This window comes from Neofelis nebulosa, chromosome 3 (genome assembly GCF_028018385.1).
Source record: "Neofelis nebulosa isolate mNeoNeb1 chromosome 3, mNeoNeb1.pri, whole genome shotgun sequence".
NCBI lineage: Eukaryota > Metazoa > Chordata > Mammalia > Carnivora > Felidae > Neofelis > Neofelis nebulosa.
This window is the reverse complement of record NC_080784.1, coordinates 41,656,630-41,669,014: the sequence shown is the minus strand read 5'-3', so window position 1 is coordinate 41,669,014 and position 12,385 is coordinate 41,656,630. Positions and strand designations below refer to the sequence as shown.

The 12,385-nt window shown below is 41.7% G+C and overlaps 1 protein-coding gene across 9 annotated transcripts in view; it reads right to left on the bottom strand.

Annotated features, from left to right (window-relative positions):
• The window catches only part of SLC20A2 (solute carrier family 20 member 2), a 107,146-nt gene that overhangs the window by 40,136 nt on the left and 54,625 nt on the right, over positions 1-12,385 (bottom strand). For 7 of the 9 annotated variants that reach the window (XM_058720510.1, XM_058720516.1, XM_058720517.1 and 4 more), the window contains 3 exons: positions 8,782-9,334; positions 3,681-3,821; positions 2,017-2,102 (listed from right to left, as the gene is read on the bottom strand). In XM_058720510.1, coding sequence (XP_058576493.1) covers positions 2,017-2,102; positions 3,681-3,821; positions 8,782-9,070 — 516 coding nt within the window. In that variant the 5' untranslated portion in view covers positions 9,071-9,334. Of the gene's footprint in view, positions 1-2,016; positions 2,103-3,680; positions 3,822-8,781; positions 9,335-11,791; positions 11,934-12,385 lie in introns of all 9 variants that reach the window. The other 2 variants (XM_058720515.1, XM_058720518.1) reach the window with 1 other exon arrangement.

Genomic DNA, 12,385 nt, shown 5'->3' with positions numbered 1-12,385 from the left:
TGGTGAAAGATTCCTAGGGTCAAATGCAAACATGTATGGAAATCAAGTATGTTTGCAGAACAGTACAACCCATTAAGAACCTATTCTGGAATGTCTCAAGTAGCCATCAGCACTTGTCAAGAGGCTTGAGTTGAATGGTAGTGAGAGTAAGGACCAGTAAGAGCAGGGGTAGTAAGTGATTCAATTACATGAGAGTTACAGCCAGCCCAGCAGGGTTGACAAGCACAGAGAACATGATGCCAGGGGCCAGGGCAGGAGCCAGGGATGAGGCTCAGTAGTCTTCTCACCTGTTGTGTATCATGTGACAAGAACCCAGGCTCAACTACAAACAAAATGTGCGGGTGCTCAAATGCCCACTGCCCCTCATTTCCAAAATGTTTTCTCAGGCCAAGAGTTACTAAAGACTCCTGAAAGTGTCTAAGTCCTGAATTTACATTTTATTTTATTGAATCACCTTATGTTTTTTCAAATAACCTATTCTTAAAACTCAAATGACAACTATCTTCAGACCTCTCTTCTCTCCTCCCTCCTTCCCTCTCTTTCTTTCCTTCCATGCATCCATCTGTCATCTGCCACCTAAGCATCCATCATTCCCTCTTAAATGTTCCATCAGTGTCCTTGAAGTACCAAGCCCAGTGCTGGGCACTAGAACATGAAAGCAAGCAAGTAAGTTGTGGTTCTACTCTCATAGACCTAACAGTCAGACAGCAAATAGGCTGCTAAGCAAGAAGTAAAACACCACACAGCACAACAGTGCAATGATGAGAAAGCACGGAGCACTGCAGAAGCATGAGAGAGAGGAAAGCAGCCAGAATTGGGTGGGAGATGAAAAGACTTCCAAGGAAATGGCATCTCAAGGCTGAGGAGCAGTAGGAATTTGCCAGGCAAGGGTTCCAGGCAGAGGAAGTAAAAAAAAACTGAAGTGTAGCAGGTAAGAGAGGGTGGCACCTTCCAAGATGTAAATAAATATTAGTATGGAGAGGGGCCAAGAGAAGGAATGGTAGAGCTGTGTACTGATCCAAGAGAAGAAGCCCTTCAACAGACTACTAGGCAAAGCCAAGGAAAACCAGACACATCTCCAAGCAAGGATACACTTGAAGGAAGGCCTGTCCCTGATGGGCTCAATGCGTACCACAACACAACAATCAGAGGCATGCTTTATGGCTTATAAAATATTGCAACAAGCTCTTGACAGTCAAATAAAAAAATACAATCAAGTTTTGTTTTGTTTTTTTTATGGAATACAGATCTCAGTAATTTCTAATTTTAATCTCATTTTAATTTTTGATAAAATGTACCCCCCCCAAATAGGTATATTACCTTCTTTTTACCCTTTCCTCAGGGATAGGAAAAAGTCAGTGTCTCAGGCTTGCCATCTCCATTAAAATAGAGAAAACACTCGTATTTGGGTAAAGAAATTCTCCAGATGTTTTTAGTGATAGTCTACTTCAAAATCTTAACACTATCACACTCTGTTCTGTTTAACATTCAGGAAATTACTTTGCCTGTTTGGGTTCTGTGCACAATGCTTGGGGGAGCCAAGTAATACACTAAACCACAGGGCAAGAAACACTATTTACAATGCTGCTTTCTGGGGGAGCCCCTGGGTACTCTCCTCTGCCTACTTTAAGATAAAGTCTAGGGGCGCCTGGGTGGCTCAGTCGGTTGAGCGTCCAACTTCGGCTCAGGTCATGATCTCACAGTCTGTGGGTTCAAGCCCCGCATCGGGCTCCGTGCTGACAGCTCAGAGCCTGGAGCCTGTTTCGGATTCTGTGTCTCCCTGTCTCTCTGACCCTCCCCCATTCATGCTCTGTCTCTCTCTGTCTCAAAAATAAATAAATGTTAATAATAAAAAATAAAAATAAAAAGATAAAGTCTAATTCTAACTGCAGGGTGCTATGCCTTAACAGTGTAAAAATATAATCATTTCTCTGACTCCCTCACTGCTAATTTCTATTGAATACAACCAAAATTAGTTCTAAAACTTAATAAGAAAAAAATAACAGCCTCACTTACCTTTTTTAAGATGAAAATTCTGATCAGTATAAACAGCACGCCAGACATGAAACCAGACAACAGTGGGGATATAAACCAGGAAGCAACTGAATAATTAAAAAAAAAATCTAATGAATGTTAAAATTCTATATAACTCAAGTCCTATTTATATGATACAATGATAACTACCACATAGTACATACATTAATAAATATTCCTGGAATTATTCACCTTAACTCAGAACCTAACAAACCTACTTCCCAGGCACAGCTGACCTTCGCACATGTGCAGCTGTCCTCAGACACAGAGTCCCACGTAAGTGAGCACATTTTCAGCACAGTCAGGTAAGGGACTCTGAGCTCTGGCCTGAAAAGACAGACTCCTTTGATTCCCACTAAGCCCCTTCTGTCTGCTCATCTTCTCCATCCCTATGGAGACCTGATCCTTGCTCCAACAGTAAAGGTTATTTAAAAGGTGAACCACCTTCCGTTTCCTTTTCCTAGTTCAGCCTGGTACTGACATCCTGACACTATAACCCAGTAGTTCCCAACTCTGGCTACACACTGGAAATATCTGGGGAGTTTTCAAACCCTAGTTATGCTCTGGTTCCACTCCCCAAATTCTGACTTAAAAGGTTAGGAACGGGGGCTTGGCACTGATTAAATTGCTTTCCCAGGTAATTCTAAGGTGCAGCCAGAGTTGAGACACACTGTTGAAGAAGCCTCCTGGGATCTGAGGTGATTCTCCTGGCTGTGTCCCTCCCTGCTTGGCAGGTCAGGGGTCTGTTTGACCTAGAGCTCCAGACGCCACTGTGATTCTTATACAGATGAGTAACCCAGAGGATGGAGATGAAGTAGGAGAATGTTTTTCACAAAGGGCAGGTTTTTACTTATGGGGCTGAATGGATTTCCCTCTTGCTAAAAGCCAGAGCCAGGAGGCAGACTGTCAGACCTGTTAGACCAGTCCCTCCTGGGAAGCCTACAACCCAGAAGGAGCGCTAGAGTGTTTCCCGTGTTTCCTGAGCAGGGGGCAGACTGGGAGACCTCTCCAGTGCAGTGAGGTAAGTAACACTGAGCTCACCCCAGGTTTCCCCATGACCATGAACTCTGCCTCCTGGAAAATGAAGGTATTTTCTTTACTAGGGCCTAGTTTTTTTCTGACTACAGTCTGATTTCAGTCAGAAAAATTTCTTTTCTGTCTGGGAACAACAGATAGATACTGATTTTCAAAGCCAGATGACACTGAAAAGAGTAGAGTTCAAATTCATCTAAGACAGGGGCACCTGGGTGGCTCAGCCAGTGAAGCATCTGACTTCAGCTCAGGTCATGATCTCACAGTTCATGGGTTCAAGCCCTGTGTCAGGCTCTGTGCTGACAGCTCAGAGCCTGGATGGAGCCTGCTTCGGATTCTGTCTCCCTCTCTCTCTGTCCCTCCCCCACTCATGCTCTGTCTCTCTCTCTCTCTCAAATAAATATTAAAAAAATTAAAATTAAAATAATTCATCTAACACATAAAAGTTCACAATCTCTGTGAGGAGAAATCTTACTGGCAAATGGACTGCCCATATAGGTCTTCTAAACCTTAACATCCAAAGGGGAAAATATATTATAATGGTGACTTTTAATAAAACTTACTCTAGAGAATGTAAACTTTCCTTCTGATAGGTAAAAGAAAATGGCAATTACCAATCTTGACAAGCTCCATCCACTGCACACCTTGTGTACCAATTGCAACAAGTGAGAATCCTATAGTAGAACCAACGATGCAATGAGTTCCTGAGATTGGAAGTCTCAGGAAGGATGCAATGAGCTGCCAAACAGCTGAGCCTATAGGTGGAAAGATTAAAAAAAAAAAAAAAAAGAGGTCAGACATAGAATATAGCATCTCAAATAGCCACAAAAGGAAGAAGCCCAAATTACTGTTCTCCATAACACCTCCCTAGGGTTGATTTTTTTTTTTTTATGGATTATTTCTTTACAGAGTGCTTAAGTCCTAACAAAAATCACTCATTGAACTTTAGTCAAAGGAATATTCTTCAACACTGAAGGGATAATGATGATTTATTGAAAGAAACATATTTTAAAAGTGTTTAAAGTTTTTTGATGTCAGTTATTAACTGCTTTTGTCACATTTAGGTGCTGACGATGAACTTGTTTTGATGTGAAGGGTGGCCAAGACCAAGCAAGAAATTACAGACTCTAGAGAACACAGAGCAACATGAAAGGCTGCATACTGGAAAAGATTTCACTGTAGTTATGCCTATCGTCACATAATGAGGAGGGCTAGATACCAGCGATGTCCTATTAGTCTGTCAGAGAGACTGTAATATACAAACAACTCATTACATTGTACACCTCAAATTAATATAGTGTTACATGTCAATTACACCTCAATAAAAAAATAAAAATAAAAGAGATTGTGTAATTCCACATTGTTTTTTGTAGTTGTGCCTCTCATATGAGAAGTCACCATGAAATCTAACCCACAGGAGGGCATCTGTTCTCAGCCCCTACCCAGAATGCCAGGCATCTTCTATGCAACCTCCCTCAAGTCTTCTAATTCTTTATTAAGTTAAGAGGATCCTTAGTTTTGGCTTTGTGTCCTTTTACCTCAATTTCACCTCCTTTTCCAGGCTTAATGTTTTTCTAGGCTACAGTTCACTCCAGATATTTTCATAAGCAGATCAAATTCTGCAGTGCATATTAAAAGCATCAGCTGGGCGAGATCACTTTCAGAAACAGTTGTCAAAAAGCTCATATAGGACTGTAAGGGAACAAAGGGCTTGGCTGATAAGCAGGGCACGTTATTAATCCCAAATGTTAATTCTGGAAATCTGTTGCTTGGCAGCAGCACTTTTAAGCAAATCCCTGGCATTTTCTTCAAAAATATCTGAGTTACAGAGGGTCATTAATGGCTGTGCAGGCCCTAATTTGTGAGGCAATGCTGACATCAGCTCCGTGAGTGCCGGGCAGGCCCACCTGTGAGCCAAATTATTGGCTGTGGCCCTGTCTACGTCTATCCCTGTCGCTGGAGCGTGTTGGGAGGAGGAGGGGCCAGCCTCCATGGCAGCAGCCAGGCCTCCCCATGGACAATTCCTTAAGCCTCCACATCTAAGCCCTGAGCTCCTGAATGACTGACTAGTTTGTTTTAAAAATAGAGCCAGAATTTGGAGCATGTTACATGGCACAGAACAGTAACTTGAAAAACATACTTATGATTTCTATTCTTACCAAACTAAAATAATCTCATGATGTTAATAGTATAAACTCACCCAAATGAATTTCAGACCATGAGGTTTTCTTTACTGAAAGCTGCTATCCCTCTCTGGCTGACTTTATAACATACGTCTTGGAGCAGCAGGGTTTGTAAGGAAAGGTCAGGAGGACAGGGCTGCCTTCAATGGAGGTGGGGGGAAGGTGGGAAAGAGGTGAGAAAGGGGGCCAGTGGGCACAAAGGAAAGGGCTGCAGAAAGGAGGGGAAGGTGAAGGTGGGTATTTGCAGGATGCCTGGCAAAGTGAGAGTGGGGCAGCCCTCCTAACCCTCGGGAATTTCTGAAGGCTGATAGGATTAATCTTAATGTTAAGAAAAACAGTGGGAAAAAAGGTATTTTAACTTAAGATAACGATATCTTATAAAGAGGAAGGGATTAAGTATGAAACAAGGGTATAAGACAAAACCTAGGGAGAGTGGGGGAAAGGTGAGCACCTCTGAGGCAACAGATTCCCGGGAAGACGGAAGAGTGGCAGCTCAAAGGCGCAGGGTCACCCAGAAGCAGACCGGCAGTGTGAATGAGCCCGAAGAGGCTCCAGGCTCCTGAGAAGGCTCAGTGGTTAGGGAGCATTAAGGGGACAGGGTACTTCTTAGGGTGGTTCCAGGAGATGGCTTGTTCATGCTTTTGTGGGTATTTCCATGAGAAGATGGGGAGTTGTGAATTCTCAGATTTTTGGAACCATTGGTGGTTTTCATACTAAGTGGACTATTGCTTTAGGGCTGAGCTCAGCGTCCCAAAAGGGAACTTGTTCAGAAAGTTTGGCTAGCACAAATAATTTCTTCCACCCAATGAACCCAACGCTACCACAACTCTATCAGAAAGCACAGAGACCCAAGGGCTTAGGGAAATGTTTCTTAAGAAAAAAAGGAAAAAATAAAAGAACAGAATAAAAGGATAGGGGGAGAGAAAGAGAGAAGAAATGGATATTGAGTTTAGAAGAGAAAGATGGGGACAATTCAGGCATCGGAATAGAATCAGCTTTGGTTCTGGCCAATAATAATTATACCATTGTATTAACAAAGCTCTCATTTGCAAGAAATCCAATTTTAAAAATCTAGGTAACTCACACAAATTCCTAACAAAAACAGGCTTTGAGATTCATCTAACCACACACCAAAAAAAAAAAAAAAAAAGAAAGAAAGAAAGAAAGAAAGAAACCAAAGCAAACAAAATCAAGTTATTCAAGCAAAACCCCAAATTGCTTTGGTTAACCTAAATTCTAGTTGAGGTAAGTATTCTTCATTCTTTCAGTAAAGAGCCAAAGGCCAGGGGTGAGAGAACTGAGAAACTGGACAAGTTATACTGCTCACATGAAAAGTGAGCAGTGACAAGAAGCTCGAGGTTCACAAGGCTTTCTGCCTAACCCAGAGCCTCTCTGTGGCCTCACTAACAATCTCTTTAATACATGACCATTCTTCAGAAGTTCTATCCAACGAAAGGAGAAACTGCTGTTAAGATTTAATTTGATCAGTGCTTTTCTTTATTACTCCCTTACTTTCAACATTTCTTGGGGCGCCTGGGTGGCTCAGTTAGTTGGTTAAGCATCCGACTCTTGATTTCAGCTGAGGTCATGATCTCACGGTTGTTAAGACTGATCCCTGTATGGGCTCCTCATATGGGGCTCCTCACTGAGCATGGAGCCTGCTTAAGATTCTCTTTCCCTTGGGGCACCTGGGTGATTCAGTTGGTTGAGCGTCCAACTTCAGCTCAGGTCATGATCTCACAGCTTGTGAGTTCGAGCCCCAAGTCAGGCTCTGTGCTAACAGCTCAAAGCCTGGAGCCTGCTTCGGATTCTGTGTGTGTGTCTCTCTCTCTCTGCCCCTAACCCACTTGCATTCTGTCTCTGTCTCTCTCAAAAATAAATAAACATTAAAAAAAAAAAAAAAAGATTCTCTTTCCCTCACCCTCTGCCCCTCCTCCACTCATGTGGGGGGTGGTGTAGAGAGGGAGGCACGGGCACTCTCTAAAAAAAAAAATTCTCACCCGTAGCATCCTGACTGGAAAGATTTTAACTTCAGCTCGATATGATTAGGTAGGTCTTAGATACCTATTGCGACAACCAAGATGATCTTTATAAATAACTTAGTTTTCTAAGGGAAATTCCACTTACATATGACTATGATGAGACATAGATGTTCAGTGAGGGTAAGTAAAATTCAATCATTACAACAGCTGCTGGAAATAAAGCAATTGTGAACCTTACATCTTTAAGTGTTGAGAAATAAGAACTCCTTGGCACGTATCACCAGCATACTGTGCTTAACAGTATTCAATACCTTAGTACATCTGTATTGGATATGGATCAAATGCCAACAACTTCTCAAACTAACTTGCTGTAACAAAAAGATGGTGTGTAATCTTCTATTAGGCAAATAATGCCCACATTCTGGGTCCTTAAGAAATGCTAGTGACAGTACAGAACTAGGGACCTGTGGAGTGTAGCTGTATTCTTGGTATACCAGCATCTTACCTCCTACTGCAGGACTCTTCCTACAAAAGGATATGTCCTGTTGAAAGCAGAAGGTGGTAGGATTCCTCTCTAACCCTCTTCTCCCTAACCAAATTACCCGTATAGATCAGCTGTCTGCTGGGACGTCATCTCTACCTAGAGGCAAGCAGAGAAAGAGTCCTGTCAGCTGCACTTAAGATATTCCTGCCTGAATCTTGTTCTCAGCTGTAGCAAGTGCAGGAAGGGAAGCGCCCCACAGTGCTTCAGGTTGATGGTCACCCTAACCAATGGAGAAATCACACTGTTTGACTGGGTCAATCTGCTTATTAACATGCTTCACTGCCCTTGACACTTTTCTTTCATCTAGACAACCGGAAACCACCAGTATAAGGTCATACTGTAAACAGGTGACACACAAATGGTCTTTTGGCCAGAAAACAAAACAAACATCCCAAATGGAGCTTCCAGAGGTAGAAATCAGAAAATCAAAACAAAAGCCACAAAAAGGATTACAAATAACGTAGAAGACTGGAATTTCTTGAAACACAGGCACTTAAGATTCATCTGGTAACTACTCAAGCACACAAACCGAGAACACAAAAGTTAGTAAAAACTGTTTCTTAGCATCCAAGTATTCAAAACAGTGCATCGTAACTGATGAAATATCTATGGAAATATCAAGGCTATTTCGCAAGTAAACCTTACAAACACATTCACTTAGACAAGTTATTTCTTTAAAATCTTTCAAACCACTTGAAAATGACAGCTATTATACAATCTTTGTTTGGACTTCATAAATAAAGTACTCTTAGCCAAAACTATTTTAACAGCAAAGTTTGCTAAGAATTTGAGAAAATGGTTGCTTGACACTTGAACACTAAAAAAAAAAAAAAAAAATGAAATTAAAGTGCAGAAAGCAAAAATAAGATGCAGTAAATATGAAACATCACACCAGTTTCTGAAGTTAAAGCAAAGATCACATTTATGGACAGGACAGAAGTACTGTAGGGAAGGAAGTAGGCCAGCGGAAACGTTTCTTATTGACGTAAAGAGTAATGCTACTTACCAACCATTGCACTAACTTCCCCAGCCATTAGTGTTTCTACTGTCTCGTTGTATAGGTTCACATCAATGATACCTTTTCGAATGGTCTCTCCTACTTTGGCTCCCAATAACACTGAGCCGGTGGTTTCAAATATCGAAGCCAAAATGCATGCCTGCCTCAAGGTCACCACGCCAGAGCCCACAGCAGTACCAAATGAATTGGCAACATCATTTGCACCAACGGAAAATGCCAAGATAAAAGCTATGATAAAACCCAAAATGACCATCCACAAATACTCATCCATGGCCATTTTGGAAAGTGGGCGCCAGGTACTTTTCTCGTGCAGGAATATTTTAAATAAACAAAGCTTGAGGTTATAAACGTCGTAAGGCTGAGAGTTCTTGTAAACAGTGAGTTTGCTCTGGAAAGTGCTGGACAATGTTAGAGCCTGAACAAACTGCTAACTGCTGGTTTTCAAACTACTGTCAGTACAGTTCATTTGGTTGTGTTCAGTCAGCGGTAAAACACATTCCATATTTTTCCTCCCAATCTGGGAAAGCTGTGATGTCTCCTCCTGTAACAGAAAACAAAAGAAATCAATTACCCTAAGCAACCTGTAACAGTTTGTTCTTTCAGAAATAAATGTTTTAAGCCTACTAATGGAATCTAACTTTGACATGTGACAGATCTAACCATAAAGCAACTCAAGGAAGATTATAATTAGGTTAACTGCCTACCCACCGCCCCCCCCCACCAAAAAAAAAAAAGAAAAGAAAAGACAAAAAGCTGGTCTCTACAGTATCAGTGGTTGAAGAAGCATGCTTTATAATTATAGGCTGCCAATTAAGCCTTAATAGGATAGGACTTTATGCAATCTGCAAAATATATTTCAAATGGGCAAAAAAAATGAGGATGCAGTTGTAGAGTTTTTGAAATATGTGGAATGTGCCTAATTTCTTGGAACAGCGATTAACAAATGTGATTCTGTGACACCACAGGGTATGGCTAATTATCTACCTGCTCATTTACACATAAGGAATGAGCACTTTATGAGTACACCATGCATGTATCTGAAAGAAAGCTTACAGTTTCTAGTATAAAGTGACTAGCCAGAGGGTAACAAAGCCAGAAACCGAAGGCCCTTGCAGGAGGAACAGAGAAAGGTGCAGAATGAAACAATCCTATTGAAACACGATTCAGATGTCATGATTCCATGACTACCCATATCTCACTCAGAGGAAAAGCCAGAGGTCTCATCGCACCTTGGAAGACCCTCCAAGGTCTCCTCAGGGCCCCACCCCAGCCCACTGACCTCAGCTCCGATCGCTCCTTCCCTCGTGGGCTCCTTTCTTTTCCTTGAAAACACCAAGCACTCTCATCTCTGGGCCTTTGCACCTGCTGATCCCTCTGCCAGACAGAAATCTCCTGACAGCTGTGTAGCTACTCCTCACGCTATTTAGGTCTTTGCTCAAATGACATTGTGAAAGAGCAGCCCCTCCCCCCATGCCATTATCCGTCCTGCTCACCTTCCTTTTTATCTTTTCTACTTATCACTGTATTCATTCATCCATTCTTGTCTGTCTCCTTTCACTAGGGTCCAGGACACAGAATAGTGCCTGGCACATGGGAAGCCCTAATAAACTTGTTGATTACATGAAAAAAGAAGCTATTAAATATGGAGAAAAGACTTGCAATATTCCTTCACAATAAACAGGCAATGTCACAAAATTAATATATCTATGAAGTAAACGTGTCACCAAAAGCTTTGGAACTATGGTATTCTATTATCATATAGTCAAAGTACCAAATCTGTAGTATCGTTTTCTTTGAATAGTATTAGGCGTACAGAATGGTGCCTAGCACAGTCCAGTTCTTCACAGATGCTTATTGAATTGAACTGAATGAATTAGGCTCATACATCATAGACACAGACAATATAATGATCAATCAACATTAAGGTTATTTAGGAAGAAAAAAACCAGGATGCTAAATTTTACGTACTTTGTGCTTATGGCAATGTTAAAATACATATAAAAAGACCGGCAGGTAATATACTACAATCAGAACAGTGGCTAAATTTGAGTTGTAGTATTAAAGATGATTTTTTTTTTCTTTCCATCAAAAACTGTAAACTGGGTTATATGCTTTTCAAACTAAAGTAGTGTATAATAAATCAATAAGCATCTACTGAGAGCCATCTATGTGTGCAATATTACAGGCATATCATGAAACAAAATATATACTAATAGATTTTATCATTTGCTAAGATTTGAAGGCTATGCAATTCTGGAGATTTAGATCCCACATGAGACAAATGAAAAGACCACTCTAAAGGCAAAAGACAATATTCTACTAAAAGAGTATTTTATTAATATCATGGGCACATTAAGTCTACAAATGAAAATACAAAATAGAAATATTTGGACCAATATTATCTAATCTTAAAGTAGAATTCTTGATGCAATCTTCTTTGCCAGGTTAGCTTGTCACGAGGGCAAATAAGAAAGAATAACATCAACAAATACTGATTGATGAGCTCCCCTGTGCCAGTCACCAGGAATATGATGATGAGTAAAAATGGATGTGGGGCTTATGGCCCAGTGAGGGCAATACACGCTAACCAAATAAACATACAAATGTATGACTGTTAGCTGTCATGAGTGCTACAAAGGCAGGAGGCACACATCACGCAGTGTCGTGACAGCGCAGTTCTGGGTCTGAGAGGGCAGGGAAGGCTCAAGGGCGATCTAAGGATGGTGGAGTTGACTCTGGGGTGGGGGAGGCGTTCCAGGCACCGCCCGGGCAGGAAGGAGCAGCGTGAGGGAGGACAGGCAGGCCAGCATGAGGAAGCCGCAAGCAAGCTGACAGGAGCCCTACTCAAGACTGTGACCATCATGCAGACAGTCGGGTGCCACAGAAGGGTTTTAACCAGAGGGAGGCCGACCTGTCAGATGTTCATTTTGGAAAGGTCATTCTGGCTGCCATGCAGACAATGGGCTAGACAGAAGGGTGAATGTGGAGAGGTAATTACCAGGCTCCTCCTCCTGCATGGTTCGGGCATAAGGGGAGGCCCCTGGCCCAGCGTGGTGGTGGCACCGAAGGGAAGAGAAAGGACGTAAAGAGGTTTCAGTGGCTCAAGTCAAGTCAACTTTGTGGTGGCCTATGTGCAGGGGCTGAAAGAGACGGCTGGTTACTGACTCATGGACCTGGGATGAAAAATAGCCAAACAGAGTTTTTATGTTTTCTCTTTTACACTGTTTCTAGTTTTGTTTTTATATGTTAGGGAGAGGTTTGAGCCCCGGTTCACTTTGGGACATGCTGCACACACAGGTAAATCATAGGAGCACCAAAGAAGGTATATCCTCAGCCCAGGCTTTTCATTGTCTTCACGATCCCTCAGGCAACATTTCAGACCAGAGATTCCCTCTCCTACTTAGATACTCTTAGACAACTTATTTCTATAATCATGTCTATGTTCTTTGATTCAGCTTTTCTCCTTCACATTACATCCGATAAACATCTGGTTAAGGAGAAAGGTGTTTTTGAGACCAAATGACTACTATTTTGTTTTATATTTATAGGGCCTGTTTTTTTTTTATGACAAGTACCAACACCCTGATTTTCT